Genomic DNA, 22488 nt, shown 5'->3' on the forward strand with positions numbered 1-22488 from the left:
CAGGGTTCTACAAACATTGTTGACTGCCTATTCAGCGTGTGTATTTTTTTTTAGAAATGATTTAGACATGTTGCTAAAGAAGCAGTAAAGCTGTAGAATGGTAACCTCAGTAATGTTAGTTTTGAAGTAATGGAGTCAATGTGTCAGATTGTGGGAGAGATTATTACAAGATAATTATTGTAGTTAAGATAAATCTGTTGCTATTTTAGCTAAAAAAAAACGGTTGTTAAGTGTCTATGATTGAGATTTGCCCACAGGCTAATTTATTCCCTGTACCGACTGCTTGCTTTGAACCTTTGCGCAGCTTAATGTAAAGTGTAGAAGTTACACACAGCTCCTCTGAACATGCTGTCCCGATGGATAGTTCAGCCAAGTTTTATAACTTTAAATTGAAGTTGTGAATTTTACTCCTAATGATGATTCTTGAAGCCAATTTAAAGTCATATATTGCATACAAAAATACAGAGAGCTTTAAAATGTGGTTACTGACACACAGTAATAAGACATTAAATATATTGGCACTGTTTGCACTATTTAGATGAATCATTGCTTTGAAAACATTTGTAACATTTATACTGTTTAGTTTATGAAACCTTAAAAATAGTACTGGTTGATCATTTTTCAATTAGTTTGCAGTTTGAGATCCAATAATCCACATTTTTTTTCCCCACTTAAATTATGACATTATGAACCAAAAATATTTCAATATTTTTCATTAATCTTTTCTTCTGTATGCTGCAGTAAAAATTGTCACACACACTTGCAAGCCATGGCTTATTAAAACTATATTTTTAAACAATGGGGACAACTATGCATTGGTAAGAAGGAGTCGGCCATGGATGAGATGTGACTTCAAGTGCTTACATTTGAGTAACTAGTATGCCTTGTAGCATATATCCTAGCCTTACGAATGGCGAACTAAAATACTATTTCCTACATATAAACTTCCACTTCTGTTCCAAGATCTTGGGAGATATGATGAAAAAATAGCACATGGGGCAGCATTTACACCTTTGAATTAAACTTAACAACGTATTTATTATGCTCAAAATATGTATTTGGATTCAGCAGATTTAACAAAGATGAGTCTCTGTAAAAGGAACAGCTTACACTCTGTTGTCCCTAAAATACAGTGACTTGCCAGTTAAGGCAGAAATAATTAAACCTACTAGGGTACATTTGGTTTGAGAAATTTAAGCATCCAAAGGAGCTAATCCAAGCCAAGAGAATATATAAACTCCATATATCATGTGTTTTGCGCATAAAGATATTTTAAAGTACTGTATGTACTCGATAGTGTTGCTCACGAATATTTGTATTGCGAATATTCGGCTCGAATATGGCATATTCGAGTATTCGCGAATATCTCAAATTTCGCGGCCAATATTCGCTATTCCGAATATAAAAAAAATTGCGAAATTTCGCTAATGCGAATTTATTGCGAACATTTTGAGAATTTTTTTTTTTTTTCTGATTGGCTCTGATGCAAAAGAAGGGCGGAGAAAGTATTCTCGAATATTCGGAAATCGAATATTCGGAATATTTTATCAAAAAAAAAAAATGTTGTGAAATATTTTGACAACTGTGGTAGGAGAACTCTGATTGGCTCTGATGCAAAAGAAGGGTGGAGAAAGTATTCGCGAATATTCGATTTCCGAATATTCGCAAATACTTTCTCCACCCTTCTTTTGCATCAGAGCCAATCAGAGTTCTCCTACCACAGTTGTCAAAATATTTCACAACATTTTTTTTTTTTGATAAAATATTCCGAATATTCGATTTCCGAATATTCGAGAATACTTTCTCCGCCCTTCTTTTGCATCAGAGCCAATCAGAAAAAAAAAATTCGCAAAATGTTCGCAATAAATTCGCATTAGCGAAATTTCGCAATTTTTTTTTTTTTTTTAAATATCACGAATATTCGATTTTAGCGAATATTTCACGAATATTCGGCTATATATTCGTGATATATCGCAAAATCGAATATGGCGTATTCCGCTCAACACTAGTACTCGAGTATATGGGGAGTTTTTTAGCCCTTTTTTTAGGGCTGAAAATACCCCCCTCGGCTTATACTCGAGTCAGTGTACCTGAAATTATTGACAGGCTGCAGGCGCCCGTCTTTAAAACTCGCGGTCTCCTCCTGGTCCCTTCCGTGATAGGCGAAACTGTGTCTGCTGAGAAACGCCTATCACGAACGTTCTCTCATCCTCGGACAAGAGGACGCCCGTGATTGGCGGAACACTGAACACAGTGTTTGCTGGGAAAATAGAGGATGAGAACACTGAACACAGTGTTTGCTGGAAAAATAGAGGATGAGAGAACGTTCGTGATAGGCGGAACTGTGTCTGCTGAGAAACGCCTATCACGGAAAGGACCAGGAGGAGATCGTGAGTTTTAAACAATGAATGGACGCCCGCAGCCTGTCAGTTTCAGGTACACTGACAATGGGCACAGTGAGGATGGGCACACTGAGGTTGCAATGGGCACAGTGAGATTGGCACAGTGAGGTTGCAATGGGCACAGTGAGGTTGGCACAGTGAGGTTGCAATGGGCACCCATTTTTCCACTTACAGTAGCTGCTGCATTCTCACCCTAGGCTTATACTCGAGTCAATGCGTTTTCACAGTTTTTTGTGGTAAAATTAGGTCCCTCGGCTTATACTCGGGTCGGCTTATACTCAAGTATATACGGTATTAATACTAAACAAATTGTAGCATTGTGCTCCCAGGGACTCAACATATTTGTGTAAATGTACAGTATATGCTAGAAAACAGGAATGTAACCTATGCTACGCAATAGGTGTCCCGGGTCTGTTAGGGGCTCTAGGCAAGCAGCCCTGTTGCTTTTTCCCCTGTGTTTTAATTGATTTGCTGTTTTTACTCATGATACTGTATTTTTGATTTGATTAACTGTACAGTTCATTGATTAAATTATTTATTGATTGCAGACATTCTCCTGACGAAGTGGCAATAGGCCGCAAAACTATTAGAAATGCCCTTATTGACCCACATCCCATTGTGATTCTCCCCTTCGGGGGACTCTTATACTGGTGATCTGTATGGTCTGCCACCACATGTTTTTAATTGTATATGAATATTGTTGCTTTTATTGATTTTGTATTAACCACTTCCCACCCGGTCAATAGTCAATTGACGTCCGGGAAGTGGTTGTGAAATCCTGAATGGACGTCTATTGACGTCCTGCAGGATTACATGCCGGCGCGGCGATTGGTGTCAGTCTGACACCCTGCATCTCCGATCTCGGTAAAGAGCCTCCGGCAGAGGCTCTTTACCACGTGATCAGCCATGTCCCATTACGGCTGATCACGATGTAAACAGGAAGAGCCGTTGATCGGCTCTTCCTCACTCGCGTCTGACAGACGCGAGTAGAGGAGAGACGATCGGCAGCTCTCCTGACAGGGGGGGTTCTCGCTGATTGTTTATCAGTACAGCCCCCCCTCGGATGCCAACACTGGACCACCAGGGAGTGCCCCCTGGTGCTCAATAGAGCAAAAATGGGCACAAAAAAAAATGAACACAATCGATGTGCGACAGCGCTGAAAGCTGAAAATTGGCTTGGGCAGGAAGGTGCGTAAGTGCCTGGTATGGAAGTGGTTAATAAAGCTAGTTCCAGTTATTATTTTCCTAATTATTTGTATATCTCTATACCTGATTTTACCCTTCAATCTGTACCGAGATAGTCCAATTGCCCCCCCCCCCCCTTTGGAATTTTGGTTTGGGGACCAAAACATTCCGATCTCTATATACTCAATTTCCTGGATGATAATACAATTTTATTATTATAGGCTATACACTTAAATGTTTAGAGGCTACACTACAATTTCCTACTTAATAACATAGTTATGCGTAGAGTCTATATGTACTTTATTTAGCACCTGGTGCAATCAAATGTTGATGCAGTCAGAACTGGAGAAGCATTTAAGCTTACCATACCCCTGTCAGTTAATTTAAAGTGTTTCTAAACCCACAAAAGTAAACTCAGTCTGTATATGCAGTAAAGAATGCTTGTTATACTATCTGTGAAACCTAAGGGGTTAGTCCTCCACAGTGTGTAAAAATGGCTGTTTGATCCTGATTCCCCTTCCTCCACTGTCCCCAATCCATCTCCTGATAGAGCAGAGCCTTTGAAGACACTCTGCACATGCTCAGTTTGGTGTTTATTGCTAGAGGGTTTTTTTTTTTTTTTTTTTGAGGGTGCATGTGATCAGCACTGTCCAGACAGAGGGTCAGGAGTCATACAGCCTCATAGGACAATCATGGAGGGAGTTAACACTCCTCCTACAAGCTTTAACCAGACACTGATGGAAGTCACAAGACTGCTGATGAGAAAAGGTATTTAGCAGTTTATATTAGACCAGATATAGATAATGCAGGGTCCTGGGTTTAGTAACCCTTTAAGTGCATACAAACAGTCCCACTTTAAAGTCAATAAGATAAGTGGGTCCTTTTGACTTGTACCTATGTCTATGTGTTCCTTTGGTGTGGTTTAGTGAACCATGCCATCCATACCAGCTTAACTCATGCTTTATTGATTTCAAAAATGCATAGGCAAACAATATGTAGCCATATATCCTAACCTTTACTAATTCTTGCTATATTATTCCAGTACACCAATTTTGATATCCGATCAAATAAGACAGCACGTAAAGCATAAGCATCCTATTTAAGGAAAGTAATACAAATAAACATACTCCAGAGACCAGGCAAAAACATATATTTAGTTACCATATAGATAAAACTGTGTAGGAATATGCCCAGAAACAATATTATCCTGCCTGCGCATAACAAATAATATAACAACACTCAAGTCTTCTGTTCACATTGCATTGTATCCACTATCCCTACCATTTTCCAGTCTTTCCTTTTCATCATTTGAGCAGGTTTCCTTTCTGCTTCTTACGGCTTACAGACAGGATCCAGGACTAGATCCAGATCTCCGGGGAAGCAGACAGACTTGGCTTCAGGATTTTGATATATTCCTGCAAAATGGGATCAGATGGTGCAGATGGAACCAAGATATTTTTCTTTAGCTGTCATTGATGAATTTGGGATTGGTCCCATCCGGTGTGCAGAGTATGTCAGTATCAAGCCCAGAGGAAATAACTTTCTACATTATTATATCCAGATTGTATAGGCTGCACATTGTCAGTTGGGAAGCCATACATCCTGTACTCATTTGCATTTTACAGCTGCAGCATTCCATTTTTTATCAAAAGTAGCAGCCTATAATAAATGCAGCTTGACTAAGCCTAAAGTTAGGTCGTTCATTGTAGATCCTGTTGTTTTATGTCTTCGATCAATTTTAGTTATAAATTGTAAAGAAATATTATCAACATATTTAAAAATATGTATACAGCATACCTTGGATTCAGGTAGTCTTTAGCACATTTGATTCTGTGTTGGTTTGTTTAAACACTTCCTTTGTTAACTTGTATAATCAAGTAGAATTTTTGTTTTAATGCTACACCTTAGGCCTCGTACACACGACCGAGGAACTCGTCGTAAATGAAACATTGTTTTCCTCGATGAGTCCTTGTTAGGCTTGTCGAGAATCTTGACAAGCTTTCTTTGCGTACACACTGTCAAGACAAAATCTCATTGTTCTCAAACGCGGTGACAATCAACATGTACAACGGCAGGGGAAGTTCGATTCCACTGGTACAACCCTTGGGGCTGCTTTTGCTAATCTCATGTTACTGCGTGTTAAGTAAAAGTTTGGTAAGAGACAATTTGCACTTTTCAGTCTGTTACAGCGTGACAATCTCCATTACAAACGCTACTTTTACCGAAGGTGCGCTCCCATCTCATACTTTATTCTGAGCATGCGCGGGTTTCTAAGCATACATACAAACGTGTTTCTCGTCGAAAACCAGCCCAACGAGGAAATTGAGACTCCCGACGAGGAAAAAGAGAACTTGTTCTCTTTTTTTCTCATCGAGTTCCTCGACAGTTTTCTCAATGAAAAACATACACACAACCGTTTTCTTTGGCAAAAAAACTCTGCCACCAAGTTTCTTGATGGATTCTGTCGAAGGAAAACGGTCAAGTGTACTAGGCCTCTTACTATAGTAGTTCCCTCTTGTTTTAGTTACATGGGTTGAAAAAACGCATGTTCACACAATTGTGTTAAAAATGCTGAATCCTTAGAACCCTAGCCCACAGTTGGTCTAGAGGAAGGTGCAGTTTGCTCCAAAATAAAAAATATATTCTTGTTTCCATAAGGCTATTGGATACTCAACAGATATGTTCTCTGCTTCTCAAGGAGGAATAAATTTGGTTCCTTTCAATTTTTTCCCCATAGCTGATGTAATTCTTCCCTATATTTAGTTGTTCTCTGTGCACTCTAGTTCGATAGCATTGTGTTTTTTAACTAGCATATTCAAGATTGGATTTTTGTGTTCTTGTACATGCTCATGGACTGATGAGGTGAGCCAGTACATCCTGAATCTTGACCACCCATAGACCTTCCTCTTGCTATTTTCAGAGAACATTGATGGTTGTAAAGGTCCACAGACGTATCCTTCCTATTGCATAAGTCATGTGACCTCTCAAGCAACAAGAATCAATCAATATCATGTTTAAAAGTGATTTTTATAAAGAAATGTCAAAAAGAAGAGCACATGTAGAATATACATTATAGTATACATATGCCATCTAGAGGAAGCAACCAAGAGTATGGAAATGGCTTTAATTTGTTTTGCTTGTTATCGTATTTTGTGTACATATATAGTGCTATAGCAAGTCATTATCTCAATTTTAACAGACTTATGCCTTGTACACACGATCGGTTTTCCCAGGTGTAAAAAGTCTGCCGGGAAAACCAAGAACCTGCTCGGTAGCTCCTACACACGGCCGGGTTTCCTGACACGAAAACTGCCATGAGAGCTTTGTTCGGGAAACCCGGCCGTGTGTATGCTTCATCGCAGGTTTTCCCATAGGGAAACTGCCGGCTTAAAAACCACCGGGATTCCCAGCGGTTTTCCTGTCGGGAAAACTGCGATGGAGCATACACACGGCCGAGATTCCCAGGCAAAAGCTCTCATGGCAGTTTTCCTGCCAGGAAAACCGGTCGTGTGTATGTCGCAATACAGTATATCTAATAAACAAACAAAAAATGGGAGCAAAAATGATGTTGTCCATAATAACAAAGTAGGCTGGCCTATTTGTGCATTTTTGTTCCTCCTGTTCTTCGGTGTTCCTCCATCACTTTTTAAAATAACAAATTAACAAAAACATGCATTTAAATCACACATAAGAAAATACTTACAGAAGGCATAAAAACCATGCACTGCAAGAATTTTGTAGGTTGCCCTTGCTGAACTCTCTTTGGGAAAGTGACAATTTACTGTCTGTCATGCTCATCCAGTGCCTTCACTACAATCTAAGTCCTCAATCCAGAAAAAGTCACACAGATTAGTTCACGCTTTGCATATTTGCATACGGACAAACACTGTAGAAGTATAAAAGTCAGAGAAAAGCAGGCAACTGGCATTTTCAGATGATAGTCAGTAGTGACAGCCTCCATATTGCTCTCTGTACAGGCTTCCAATGATTCGCTTTAAAAATGTGATTCTTTATATTTAGGTACTGTTGTAATTGCTTGTCAGAGGTTAACAAACCATGAATCTAAGCAGCTTTCTATCCATGAGTCTGTGTGCTTTTAAAAAATTATAAATAAGAGCTTAGTCGAAGCCTTCTGCTGCTCATAAACAGCAAAGCACTAAAGTGAAAACTCATAATGCAGGCCATTTGCATCTAAGTAGGTTATAGCAGCAAAAAAGCACCGCAAGTTGATTGCTACATATTTAACATGTGCAAGTACTCAGCTTTTGCTTCAATATTTTCAGGAGGAAATAGCGGTCTTATCCTAAAGTTTTTCTTATTAGTTTTAAAAGATTTTTTTTTTTTTTTTTGTAATAACAGAATGACTCTGCACCAAACGGATAAGCTAAACACGCAGTACCTTTCACATTAGGCACCAAAAGTCTAAATGGTAGAAAATAAAAACCTCGGAAGAATGTTTCTACATGCTTCCTGTAAATGTATTGTTGATTGAATATTGTGTATTAAAAAGGGAACATGAGGTTCAGATGTTTTAAAATGGTGTTAACATACAGACTAAGATATTCATTGTAAGCTGATCGGGTTCCTTTCATACACAGTATATGAAAAAAAAAAATGCATAGCAACCAATTGTAATTTACTTTAGTTTGCACACCAGAACAAAATTGTATTGCATCCTTTGGCAGCACAGAGATGCTTTGATCATAAATTTGATCATGTTTTGATCAATCAAAGTTTGCATTGTAGAAAAAGAGATGTGATAAATAATTTACAACAATCTTCCAATTATCAGTCGATATCTACTTCCCTGGCATGTGTGGCATAGTAATCGATTCAGTTGATTATAGATTAAACTTATTAGGAAAGATCAATTGGAATTTCATTAATATTTATCAAAGCATGTATGGCTACCATAAGTCTTAGGCCTCGTACACACGACCGAGTTTCTCGCAAAAACCAGCAAGAAACTTGCTGGGAGATATTTTTTTGCCGAGGAAACCGGTCGTGTGTACATTTTCGCCGAGGAAACTGTCGAGAAACTCGACGAGCCAAAAAGAGAGCATGTTCTCTATTTCCTTGACGGGAATGGAGACAATTGGCTTGTCGAGTTCCTCGACAGCCTAACAAGGAACTCGACGAGGAAAACAATGTGTTTCGCCCTTCGAGTTTCTCGGTCGTGTGTACGAGGCTTCAGAAAGAACAGTGATTAGAGTGATGCAATTCCATTTAGTTGACTGTTAGAAGCTAAGGCCGGGAAATAAATTGTATTCTAATGTATGCAATAAAGTTTAGTTTGTTCTTCCCTCTTGGCGAGTGGAGGATTTGGGTTTTACATGTTGGTTTCTCTTTTTTCCCTCTCATTGGGACAACCACATATGCATGACAATAATGTGCTAGTAATCTTCTTAAAGACTTGCATAGAACCAAGTGTGATACTTTAAGGCCATTGAAGGAAAAAGCAGAAGGCATTCTCACCCATAGAAGAAGAAATAAACCACCTTTGGTAGAAAAATGGCAACAGTTCTCAGGTTCCACATTTTTAGCCTTCCCTTATCCAGCCATTGCACAAAAAAAAACAGCAGGTGTGGTTAGAGCCACTGTACTAACCATCTGACAATAGTACAGCGATCTCCCCTGCTGAGCTGTCGTGTTCTGACTCCTTCTGCCAGAACACTCTGATCAGCTGATCGGGAGTCGTCGGCTGCAGATTTTATGGACAAACCGACATGCACAAGGGCCGAATGTCGGACATTTTTTTTTTAACTAGCCGTTGTCTCCTGACATTCGGCCCATGTGTACCTGCCATTAGTCTTATGAACTAATTTCTTTAGCTAGAATTTATGGATGTGTTGGAGCAGATACGAATGTCTGGTTAAGTTTTTAGATCCTTATAGAACCAGAAACAGGATTTGAATCTTACATTTTTTTTTGCACCACTTGATGCTTATTGGAACTTTGAATATCTTCCCGTTAGAAAAAAGTATATATTTTATCTTCATGCATATGATATGTCTATAAGGACAAACTGTTGGTTTAATTTTTATGCAATCCTTTTTTTGCAGCTATAGCATCAGTAACACATTTTATGTTCTGATTATATCCTGTTTTTTTGTTTTGTTTTTTTTATATCGACTCTTTCAAAGACTGTCAATGTCTGTGCACAACGGGAATTTCCAAATAACAATTCTAGGCTTTATCAAATACCTTTGGGGATGTTTAGGTACTGTATGCAAATGTTTGATTGAAGGACGTTCTTTGGTCTTGGATACTTTTTCTGCTTTATCTACAAGGTCAACAAATTCATAACTGAACCTTTCATTTTAAAAGGTTACTTAGATATGGCCCTGGCTCCAATGTCATATGTTTAACATCAGAACCTGTTATGTATCTACTGTAGCTATCTCTGTTCCATGAAATATTTACAGTACTTTTGTCAAATAGCATCAAGACAAAAAGTCTGAAAAGTGTGTATTGTCTATTTCTAATTTACAGAAGCATACTGTGCAAAGTGTAAAGCAGTAATAAAGAAAGATAATCAATAAAAACATCAAGTGAAAAATCCTTAACTATAATTTGTGAAAATATTTTATATATATATATATATATATATATATATATATATATATATATATATATATATATATATATATATATATAATATAATATAATATAATATATAATCAGCTCATGTGATCTAGCTGTCCTTCTTTTTTAGAAGATGCTGTAAAAAAATAAATAAAAATGTGTTACATTTGGGGAGGTTGATTGAGCATATAAAGGGATTATAATTTTTCAAATGTTGGATGCAAAGGGGTTAAATACTTATGTATCACGATTGTCTATATATAAAGTGACGATGGAAGTGATGTGGCATTCAGTCAAGACCATTTATGTTGAACAAAAAGCAGGTTTATTACCACATATGGGCATGGACATTCTCCAGAAGGAGAATGTCCAGTGGATGTTTTATGACAAGGGTGTTTTTGCACTGTAGATAGCACATACTTGATTGGTCAACAGTATTTACAGACACTAGAACGCTTTGACAGCATAACTAATTTGAACAGGTTTTCAAATATGTGATGTCACAAGAAGAAAAATACAGACTAACCTTTGACAAAAGCTACTAGATGATCTGGTCATAAAACATTTACACTTTCTCGTTTTAGCTACTCCAAAAGGTCTTGGAGAGTTCAAGACACAAAATTAAACCATTGATTGACTCAGGCCTAATTTAAATTTTATTTGATAATCAGGTTATTTGTTTCTCAAGATATGTGATATCACAGAACACGAGGCTTATTTATAAAGCAGTGATTTTGATTTTTAGCAAACCTTTACCGCAGGTGAATCTTATAGGTCCATGTATTTTAACCACTTCCGGACCAACTTCCACACATTTACTGCAGCAAGGTGGCCCCGCTGCGCGAAACTACGTACCTGTACGTCGCTTCGTGAAGTAGCCTCTGGGGGCGCACTGATTGGACAGAGGGGGAGTCAATCAGCGGGTCATTCCCCAGAGAGGCTGAACGGCGATCTACCTATGTAATCAAGGCAGATCATTGTTCTGACAGGGGAGAACTTGGAGATCTTGTGTTCCTGCTAAGCTGAAAAATGTGTTCTCCCAGTCAGAGCAATCCCCACACAGTTAGTAAGCACCCCCCTAGTGACACGCTTAACCCTTTTGATTGCCCCTGGTGTTAACCCCTTCCCTTTCCAGTGTCATTAGTACTGTAACAGTGCATATTTTTAGCACTGATCACTGTTTTAGTGTCACTGGTCCCCAAAAGTGTCAGGTGTCCGTTTTGTCCGCCGAAATGTTATGAATCCACTCAAAATCACTGATCGCCACCATTACTAGTAAAAAAATAAATAAAAATTCCATAAAAATATCCCCTCATTTAAAGACGCTATACCTTTGGCGCAAACCAATCAATATACACTTATTTGGAAAAAAAATTACCGGACATATTGGCAGAAAGTAAAAAATATTTTTTTTTTGGGGGGGGGGGGGCTTTTCTGAAATTGTCGCTCCTTTTTTTTTTTTTTTAAATAAAAAACGCAGAGGGGATCAAATACCACCAAAATAAAGCTCTATTTGTGGGAAGAAAGGACATACATTTTATTTGGGTACAGGTTTGCACGACCTCGCATTTGTCAAAGTACCGCATTGCCGTATCACAAAAAATGGCCTGGTCATGAAGGGCGTAAAACCTTCTGGGGTTTAAGTGGTTAAATGCAGGTAATTAAGTCACCAACAGAGGAGGCGAGATTTACTAAAACCTGGAGCACTCAGAATCTTTGACAACAACATCCGGAAGCCGATTTCTATGTTGATTTTTTATACAGAGCTGCACCAGATTTTGCACTCTCCAGTTTAGTAAATTTCCCCAGAATGTTTGGTGAAAGTCACATGCTTTATAAATAGACCCCAAAAGGTGTTTCTATTGGGTCATTTAAGTTTTGTCATGGAGCTTGTGACTTCATATGTTATAGAAGCAATGGTAATTTAATGTTGTATTTTATTTATTACTGATATTCGAGTGATAATAAGAATGGAAAAATATATATAGATGTTAACGTATATGTCTGGGCAAAATAAAACCTATACAGTATCTGTACAATATATACAATTTTTTTTGTCAAGTGTCCCAGTCTCACCTGTCCAGGACCTTCATGCCAGGTGTCAGGATAGAGAGCAGTGGGAGATCAGTGGGAGATCAGTGAAGATCCATTAAGTAATCACCCCTGTGAAGAATCACCTGTCAGATCTGTCTATCTCCGGCCTCTATAGACAGGGAAGAAGATGATTGAGCACAGTCTCTTCTTGATCAGCATTAACCTCCCTGGCGGTATGATTCTTTCAGAAAAAAGGTGCTGAAAGCGGTACAATTATTTGCAAGGAAATTTGGCGTTTTATACTGTAGGCCTGTAATTCTTAGGAATAACTCACTTAAATCTGACCAAACAAGAGTCTTGTAGGCATCCCGGGTATGAATTTTTTTTTAAAAAAAATTATAAATTATAATATAAATAATTATAACAAATAATAATGTAATTATAATAAAAAATATTCAATAATGTAATCAACTCAAAATCACTGAAATTTGCTCAGTTGCAGAATTGTCGCTGTCATTTTTATTTTTTTATGACGAATTTCCCCACAAATCGCTATCGCACAATTCTGCAAGTGATTATAATTTATTATCGCTGTTTTCTAGCTGCTCTAAAACCATTTTTGACATAAAAACACACTTTTGGTTGCTATGGACAATCTACAGTTTGCAGGGAGAAAGAACAGTTTTTATTATATAAAAGAACATGTAGGGCACTGGGCAGACCACTAGGGACAAGGGGGGTGTGTATTTTTTACATACAGTACTGTAATCTATAAGATTACAGTATACTGTATGTATTGTGTTTGTTTACGTTTTTGAATTTGGCGCCGTTCTCCGCTCCCGTACGTCGTAACGTCGCAGGGAACGGAGATCGGCGGCACAGGAGGGGACACTTTGTGAATCGAGCGAGGTCCCGCTCGCTCACACAGCGCGGTGGCATCGCTGGATCCAGGGACAAGGTAAGTAAACAATGCCTGTGGATCCAGCGAGGCAAGCCCGAGTCTGACTCGGGGTTACCGATCGCAGCACGAAAATCTAACCCTGAGTCAGACTCGGGAATACCGCCAGGGGGGTTAATAGAGTGTAGTGGTGATATTAGGGGTCTAATAGACCCCCAAAGTCTCTTTGAAGAGACCTTGTTACCATATTATCACATAGGTGCTTATCAGCTAAATGTATAAAGAAGTTTATAAAAAAAAAAAAGTTTAATTGAATGATTTAAAATGTTATTGTATACAGTGCCCCCATATATACGCATATATGAACACAAACACGTGCATTGGATGCTCATTTATACAAAATCATTGATTGTGACACATATAAGGTATCACAATGCATGCTGGTGTGGGAGAAATAATTCTAGGGTCATCATTTACAATAAAACTATGAGCTGTAAAAGCATCCCCTATTGAAAATTTGGGGTACACTATTTTTTTTACCTTTTTCCAAGGCACGCAGAATTTTGAGGCTTGATATATCTTACCAAAAATCGGTGTATTATACTGTGTTTGTATGCCCTAAAATAACTTTAAGTATATTTGTTTGCAAATATAGATTTGATAAACAGTGGCGCAAGTATTATGTGACATAAAAATTGCAACTGCCACCTTTTTATTCTTCAGGGTCTCTGCCTTCAGAAAAACATGTTTTAAGGGTTTTACGTAATCTTCAGCCTTAAATTATGCATTTTACCATGTGTACAAAAACAAAGAATGGCTCCAGCAGCGAAAGAGTTAAAGTTGTGTAGGTGACTAGTACCTTAATGTTGCCAAGTTACCATTTTAAATCCTTGCAAATTTGAGATGTGATCTCTTCAAGCATGCTATATAAACACTTTCACTGGTCATATTTCTTCAGATTACAGTATACATTCCTTTTTTTGACCGTGATGTTTTGAAAATTGACCAATGTATATAATTATATCTTCAGGTTTGTGTAACTCTGCCGACAGCTGGATGATTGTTCCAAATATCAAACAGAACCACTATACAGTACATGGCCTGCAAAGTGGCACCAAGTATATCTTCGTTGTCAAGGCCATCAATCAGGCTGGCAGTCGAAACAGCGACCCTGGAAAACTAAAGACAAACAGTAAGTCATCAGAAAAGTAGCTACTATGTCACATTTCTCTTTCTTTCGCTCCCCTTTTTTTTTTTTTTTATAATATAATACAATGCAGTGTATTTTAATAATAATATTTTTCTGCACCCCAGTTCCTATGTTTTAATGCATAGTTAAGTTGCTTTGCCATTTTTATGTCCTATCAACTTTATTTTCTCACTTTGTTGTGATCTACATATTCTGTGTGTATTTTTCTTTATCGTACATCACGGGACACAGAGCGGCATTCATTACTATATGGGTTATATGGAGTACCTTCAGGTGTAGACACTGGCAATCTCAAACAGGAAATGCCCCTCCCTATATAACCCCCTCCCATAGGAGGAGTACCTCAGTTTTTACGCCAGTGTCTTAGGTGTTAGTCATGGTTTAGCTTGCCTCCGCATCCTTGGGATTAGGTGAGCTACCGGTTCTGTCCAAAAAAGCCTCAGCGCTAAAGTGGTCAGTAACCGGACCCCAAACCCTTGGGGTATAGCCCATAATGCTTTTCTTTTTAGAGAGCTGGACCCTGGGCCCAGAACTTAGAAACCTTTGGGTACCTAAAGTTTTCTGTTGCCAGGGTGCTATATGGGCCCAGGACAGTGGATCCTTCATAGGAACCCAGGGCCTGAAGGTCTAGACATCCCCACGGAGATGGGGGAAGATTGGGCCTCTTGCTTGGCAAAGTCCTGCGGCATGGAGCAGGTAAGTGAGGGGAAAACTTGCGGAACTTGGTTCTTAGCAGGTTTTTTTCTGGGGGGTCACAGGGGACATGCCTAAAGTTATGCACTGCATCTGGCAAACTAGTCACATATCATAAAGATAGGATGGCTCTCTATGTATTATTCCCCATAAGATGTGACCTCCCTTGTAGTGTTGGAAAAGCATTGAGTGGGGCCTGTGTTATATAAAAATATATGTGTGTGTCAGAGAGCTTTGCTTACCTGCAGGCCTCCAGGCGATGCTCCATTCAGTCTTCCTCCTCAGAGCCTGCAAGCAGGCAAAACGCTGACCTCCTCGTGTGTTCCAGGCTGCAGGCTGCAGTTTGCTGGAACAGAGAGGTCCCTTCCTCCCAAAATCCCCCCCCCCTCCCCCTGTCGGGAGGGGCATTTCCTGTTTGAGATTGCTGGGGGGGGAAGGGCGGGTCAGTGGCTTAAAGGAAGGGGCGGCCCTTCCTTGTTTGTTCCATCAATACTTTGGAACTGAGGAGAAAGACCAGAGCGGCAGCACGGGGCGCCGAGGACACACAGTGGCCAGAAAGGATATTGCAGTCTTCAGAGGACTGTTTTGTCAAGCCTAGAAATAGGCTGTTTCTTTTCCATCTCATAGTTTTTCTTTGCAATACTACTCAGGGGGACAGAATGTTTTTTCTTTCCTGGATTTGAAACAAAAACGAAAAAAAAAAAAAAAAAAAAAAAAAAGTCATCTAGGGGAGAGGAAGCATTTTTTTATCCCCCAAACAGGTGTTTGGACAATTAACTTTTATAGTTCCAAATACCAATAGGTAGCAGGTGTACCTCGGTATTGTACCATGGTATGCCGCTGTTTTCCCTACAGGGAGCCTTGGGGCCATCGGGATCTGGGGCTGGAGCTGACGCGGGTCAGTCCAACCCTAAGATGGTCACGGAGGAGGTATTACTCACCTCTTTAAAAGAGATGCAGAAAAGCATGGGAAAAATGATATCCGCAGCTATGCGGGGCAGTAAGCGGAATAGATCTCCGTCGCCCGAGCGCGGACCCTCAGAAGAGGAGGTCCTTTCCTCAGGGAAATTGGACGACCTCTTGGACACGGACCAAGTAGGTTCAGGGATCGAAGACCCGGATACAGAGGAGTCTGGGGCAGTCTCCCTGAGGGAGAGCTGGTGGATTCAAGGATTGTCGGACTTGGTCCATAGGACATTCAACTTGCCAGTACCAGATCTCCAGGTATCGACGGTTTCAGCTTTGGGCTCACTGAGGGCGCCTCAAAGCAATGCTGTGTTTCCGATCCATCCTCTATTAGAGGGAATTTTGTTCCAAGATTGGAACAAGCCAGATAAGATCTTCTTACCACCTAAAAGGTTCTCTGTCCTATATCCTATGGAAGAAAATTTTTCCAAAAGATGGGCTACTCCTGCAGTGGACGCAGCCATCTCATGTGTTAACAGATCGTTAACATGCCCTGTAGAAAACATACAGGTGTTCAAGGATCCAGTTGATAAGCGCTTGGAAGCACTACTTAAGAACTCCTTCACTACTGCAGGGGCAGTAGTACAGCCAGCTGTGGCTGCGATTGGGGTCGCTCAAGCATTATCGGATCAATTTAAGCAGATGCTTAAACTTATTCCGGCCCAGCAGGCAGAAAAATTTTCGGATGTCCCTAAGGCCATATGTTTTACGGTAGACGCAATCAAGGATTCTATCCAGCAAGCGTCACGTTTATCGTTATCCCTTATCCATATGAGAAGACTCTTATGGTTAAAAAGCTGGGAGGCTGAGCCCCCATGCAAGAAGCTCCTGGTAGGGTTCCCCTTCCATGGAGGACGACTCTTCGGAGAAGACCTAGATAAATACATTCAGACCATTTCAAACGGCAAGAGTACTCTCTTGCCAACTAAGAAGAAGGTTCAGGGACCTGCGTTTAAACGACAGTATTCCCCTGGGCAGGGGCCCTCTAATGCCAAGCAGTATCGACGGCCTCCTGCAAAAGCAAACTTCGGCTTCAACAGCAGATCACAAGGACAGGCTGTTAGAGGCAAAAGGCAGTGGTTTCGCAAACCAGCAAAACCAGCCCCCAAGCCAACCTTATGAAGGGGCGCCCCCACCCACGAAGGTGGGGGGAAGGCTGCGACTCTTTTCAGAGATTTGGGAAGCCAGCATTCCCGACGAGTGGGTACGGTCTTCCGTGGCCACAGGCTACAAATTAGATTTCCTAAGGTTTCCTCCTCCTCATTTCCAGAAGTCGAGGATTCCAAACGATCCGGAAAAGGGAGCCGCATTAAGATCGGCATTAGATCATCTACTTTCCCAGGAAGTAATAGTAGAGGTACCAGTCCTGGAACAGGGGCTGGGTTTCTACTCCAACCTATTCATCATCCCAAAATCCAATGGAGATGTCAGGCCAATTTTGGACCTAAAGATGGTAAATGCATATCTAAAGATCCGCTCATTTCGGATGGAATCCGTGCGGTCAGCAGCTGCCACACTCCAGAAGGACGACTTCATGGCGTCCATAGACATAAAGGATGCCTACCTTCATGTTCCAATTTATCAGCCACATCAAAGATATCTACGCTTCATGGTGGCTTCGCGTCACTTCCAATTCGTGGCGCTTCCCTTCGGGTTGGCTACGGCCCCCCGGGTGTTCACGAAGGTCCTAGCTCCAATCCTAGCCAAACTAAGGATCCAAGGGGTCACGATCCTAGCATACCTGGACGACCTCCTAGTCATAGATCACTCGTCTCCCGGCTTGGAGCGAGCAGTGGCCCTCACGGTCCAATACCTCGAGAGGTTCGGCTGGGTCCTAAATCGAGAAAAGTCAGCTTTCCAGCCCACAAAGCAGTTGGAATATCTCGGCATGAGATTAGACACAGAACAACAAGGAGTGTTCCTACCTCTGAGGAAGGTAAAAGCCATCAAGGAATTAATCCTACTGGTTCTAAGCAAGAAAGAACCGACTATTCGCCTATGTATGAGGTTACTAGGCAAGATGGTGGCCACATTCGAGGCGGTACCATACGCCCAGAGCCACACTCGCATCCTACAGGCAGCCATCCTGTCAGCATGGAGCAGAAGGCCACAGGCCTTGGATATCCCGTTGCCGCTCTCATCAAGAGTCCGACAAAGTCTGTGTTGGTGGTTAGACCCTCAGAATCTACTGAAGGGGAGGTCTTTCAGCCCAGTGGCTTGGAAGATAGTGACCACAGACGCCAGCCTGACGGGCTGGGGAGCAATTTTGGATGGTTGCACTCGCCAAGGTACTTGGGCAAAGCCAGAGAAGCAGTTGCCCATCAACATCTTGGAGCTCAGAGCTGCTCGACTAGCCCTCAGGGCTTGGACGTCAAAATTGCAGGGGTTCCCGGTGAGAATTCAATCAGACAATGCCACGGCCGTGGCACACATAAATCACCAAGGGGGAACCAGGAGTCAAGCCGCTCAGAGAGAGGTGAGCTTGATTCTTCTATGGGCAGAGGCTCATGTGCCCTGCATATCGGCAATATTCATTCCAGGAGTGGACAACTTTCAGGCGGACTTCTTAAGCCGCCAGACTCTATGGCCGGGGGAATGGTCTCTGCATCCACTAGTCTTTCAAGCACTCTGCCAAAGATGGGGAGTGCCGGACGTGGATATCATGGCATCGAGACTCAACAAGAAACTAGACAGGTTCATGTCCCGCTCAAGGGATCCGATGGCCTGCGGAACCGATGCGTTGGTTTGCCCTTGGCATCAGTTCAAACTTCTTTATGCGTTTCCCCCGCTCCAGTTACTACCCCGCCTGCTGTGCAGGATCAGGGTGGAGCACATACCAGTCATCCTGGTAGCTCCAGCATGGCCCAGAAGGGCATGGTACTCACTAATCTTAAGGATGGTAGTGGGAGACCCTTGGACTCTTCCTCTACGGCCAGACCTGCTATCGCAAGGTCCGATCCTCCACCCTGCCTTACGGCATCTAAATTTGACGGCCTGGAAGCTGAATCCCTGATTCTCAGGGGTAGAGGTCTGTCTCAGAAAGTAATCTCTACCCTAATCAGAGCCAGGAAACCGGTCTCTAGGGTGATTTATTACAGGGTCTGGAAGGCCTATGTAGGCTGGTGTGAGTCCAAGCGATGGCTTTCTCGCAAATTTACCATCGATAGAGTATTAAGTTTTCTCCAGCTAGGAGTGGATAAAGGATTGGCATTAAGCACAATCAAAGGACAGATTTCTGCTCTGTCAGTGTGGTTTCAGCGGCCGCTGGCCACCCACTCGCTGGTTAAGACCTTCCTTCAAGGGGTCTTACGTATTAGACCTCCAGTTAAATCCCCGCTTTGTCCGTGGGATTTAAATCTTGTTCTGTCAAGTTTACAGAAACAACCGTTTGAGCCGTTGGCTGATATTCCTTTGGTTCTACTGACAAGGAAGTTAGTATTTTTGGTTGCCATAGTTTCCGCAAGAAGAGTTTCGGAGCTGGCAGCCTTATCCTGTAAGGAACCATATCTTGTTTTTCATAAGGACAGGGTCGTTCTCCGCCCTCATCCTTCCTTCCTTCCGAAGGTCATATCCAGTTTTCATTTGAACCAGGATTTGGTATTACCATCCTTCTTCCCTAAACCTACTTCCAGAAAGGAAGGGTTGCTGCATACCTTGGATATTGTCAGGGCCATGAAGGCCTATCTTAAAGCTACAAAGAAGATCCGGAAGACAGATGTGCTGTTCATTCTACCGGATGGGCCCAAGAAGGGGCAGGCAGCTGCAAAGTCCACCATTTCTAGGTGGATTAAGCAATTAATCACTCAGGCCTACGGCTTGAAAGGGTTGCCTCCTCCAGTATCATTAAAGGCTCATTCTACTAGAGCCATGGGCGCCTCCTGGGCAGCACACCACCAGATCTCTATGGCTCAAGTTTGCAAGGCGGCAACCTGGTCTTCTGTCCACACGTTTACAAAATTCTACAGTTGGACGTAAGAAGGAATACTGATACTGCCTTCGGGCAGGCAGTGCTGCAGGCTGCAGTTTGAGACCCTCGGATTCCGGGGGCTCCTCTTGTTCGAGTTAAATTTAAAAATTTTATTTTTCTCAACTAAGTTGGATTTATTATGATTTGAGTATATCTCTAAATTAAATCCTTTTGTCTTGGAGATGTTCTCCCTCCCCTCATTGTAAGCATTGCTTTGGGACATCCCATATAGTAATGAATGCCGCTCTGTGTCCCGTGATGTACGATAAAGAAAAAGAGATTTTTAATACAGCTTACCTGTAAAATCTTTTTCTTGGAGTACATCACGGGACACAGAGCTCCCACCCCTCTTTTTTGAGGACCATTTTGGGAGGCATACTGCTTGCTACAAAACTGAGGTACTCCTCCTATGGGAGGGGGTTATATAGGGAGGGGCATTTCCTGTTTGAGATTGCCAGTGTCTACACCTGAAGGTACTCCATATAACCCATATAGTAATGAATGCCGCTCTGTGTCCCGTGATGTACTCCAAGAAAAAGATTTTACAGGTAAGCTGTATTAAAAATCTCTTTATTTGCATGTACGCCAGATATAAATGCAACCTGTAGACACAGATATTTGCATCTGTCAGAAGATTTATGCTTATACAGGAACAGTCATAAAGGTCATGTTTTAATATCAGGCTGTACAGTCATGCCGCGTACACACGATCGGTTCGTCTGATGAAAACGGTCTGATGGATCATTTTCATCAGACGAACCGATTGTGTGTGGGCCCCACCGCTTTTTTATCCATCGGTGAAAAAACTAGGAACTTGTTTTAAAATGATCTGATGGTTAAAAAAAACAATAGAAAAACCGATCGTCTGTGGGCACGTCCATCGGTTAAAAATCCATGCATGCTCAGAATCAAGTCGACGCATGCTTGGAAACATTGAACTTCATTTTTCTCAGCACGTCGTTGTGTTTTACGTCACCGCGTTCTGACACGATCGTTTTTTTAACTGATGGGGTGTAGGCAAGTCTGATGAAAGTCAGCTTCATTGGATATCTGATGAAAAAATCCATCAGACCATTTTCATTGGATGAACCGATCTTGTGTACAGGGCATTACTCCTGAATGCACAAACTCCAACCAATGTATTATGTGACTAGTTTAGTAGAAGTTGCTGCTACCATAAGCTGTTGGAGGCACCATGGGCTCCAGATCTACATTTCAACTCTACAGACCGCTAAGCATGAAAAAGACGAGATGGTTTCATGTTTCCTGAGCATTACAGAGCCGTTCGACTCCCTTCCATATCCCCTGAGCCCCTGCCCCCTGCAGTTCTCTTGCCTAATTTAGCCACAAACATCCAGAAGTGGCGAGAAGGGAGAAATAAAATAAGAAAAAGGTTTCCGCAATTGGTTCATCTTAAGGCTAGGTGCCGTCTCCGCTAACCAGACTGCCCTAGGCAAGTTCCACTTGGTAAAAAGAGTACAGCCAGGCAAGAACTTAAATCTATGCAGATACTGTACTGACATCTGTCTATCATGTTAATGGGAAATATTAGTTTGTGATCTCATCCTAGAATATAAAAAAATAATCCCAATATAATAGTAAATAATATAAAATTAGTTTGACAGTGGATCGTTAAAATCCTCGGTTCACGGCAAATCAGTTTAACAAATGTGTTTCGGGGGATTTCTGAGGTCTGCGTCTTAATGTAAAATTAAAAGTCACAAGTTTCAGGTTTCACGTGCTCTATGCCAAACAGAACCTTGTATAAATCATGGAAACCGATTAGCAAAACACAAAGCAGCCAAAGGGATGGTGTTAAGTTAAAGAAGATAAAACAGGAAGATTTTTCTAAATTTGCTCCGTTTTTAAATGGCAACAATTTGTATCTGGCACATATCGTGGCTTATTCAGGGAAACCCACCCATGGAATCTTTAGAAGTTCATATTTTTATATCCTTTCGGAATGTTGTGCAAGCTGTTACAGCCTAGTTATATGAGTCAATCATTAAGGTGCACAGGTGTAATCTAATAGCTTGGCTGAAAGTTATATATGGTAGTATATATAATTTTTATTGGTTGTGTGGAAATTGTAGTTGTAATATGATTTCTACATATGAAAGCTGGTATTTCACATATGGTATTTCGCTTGAAGTAGAAATCAGTCTTCGGTATGATTCCACCTTTCTTGTTTGACATATTAATGCAGGACTTAACTTTTTAATTTAATTGTTAGCCCTCATGGTTAGTAGTTCTGTAGTGCTCCAGCCCCCCTCCCCCACCCCCTCGTTTTACTTACCTGGACGCTGTCATCCTCCGCCCGGCAACGAGCACACCAAGAATCATGTCCTTGGCCCTTGGCTCCCGCTGCTGTCAATCAAATCCAATGACACAGCGCCGGGGTCCTGCATTCTGTGTGAATGGACACAGATGTTCTGCATTCTGTGTGAATGGACACAGATGCAGGACTCAGGAGCGCCCCCGCACGGGTGTCCACCAAAGAGAGCGCTTCTCCAACGTGGACACTCGACAGCTCACGTCTCATATGACA

The 22488-nt window shown here is 41.3% G+C and overlaps 1 protein-coding gene across 2 annotated transcripts in view; it reads left to right on the top strand.

The window, feature by feature from the left end:
• The window catches only part of MID1 (midline 1), a 251302-nt gene that overhangs the window by 202149 nt on the left and 26665 nt on the right, over positions 1 to 22488 (top strand). For both annotated transcript variants that reach the window (XM_040338131.1, XM_040338132.1), the window contains exon 8: positions 14135 to 14296. In XM_040338131.1, the coding sequence (XP_040194065.1) occupies positions 14135 to 14296 (162 nt within the window). The remainder of the gene's footprint in view (positions 1 to 14134; positions 14297 to 22488) is intronic.

This window comes from Rana temporaria, chromosome 2 (genome assembly GCF_905171775.1).
Source record: "Rana temporaria chromosome 2, aRanTem1.1, whole genome shotgun sequence".
Lineage (NCBI taxonomy): Eukaryota > Metazoa > Chordata > Amphibia > Anura > Ranidae > Rana > Rana temporaria.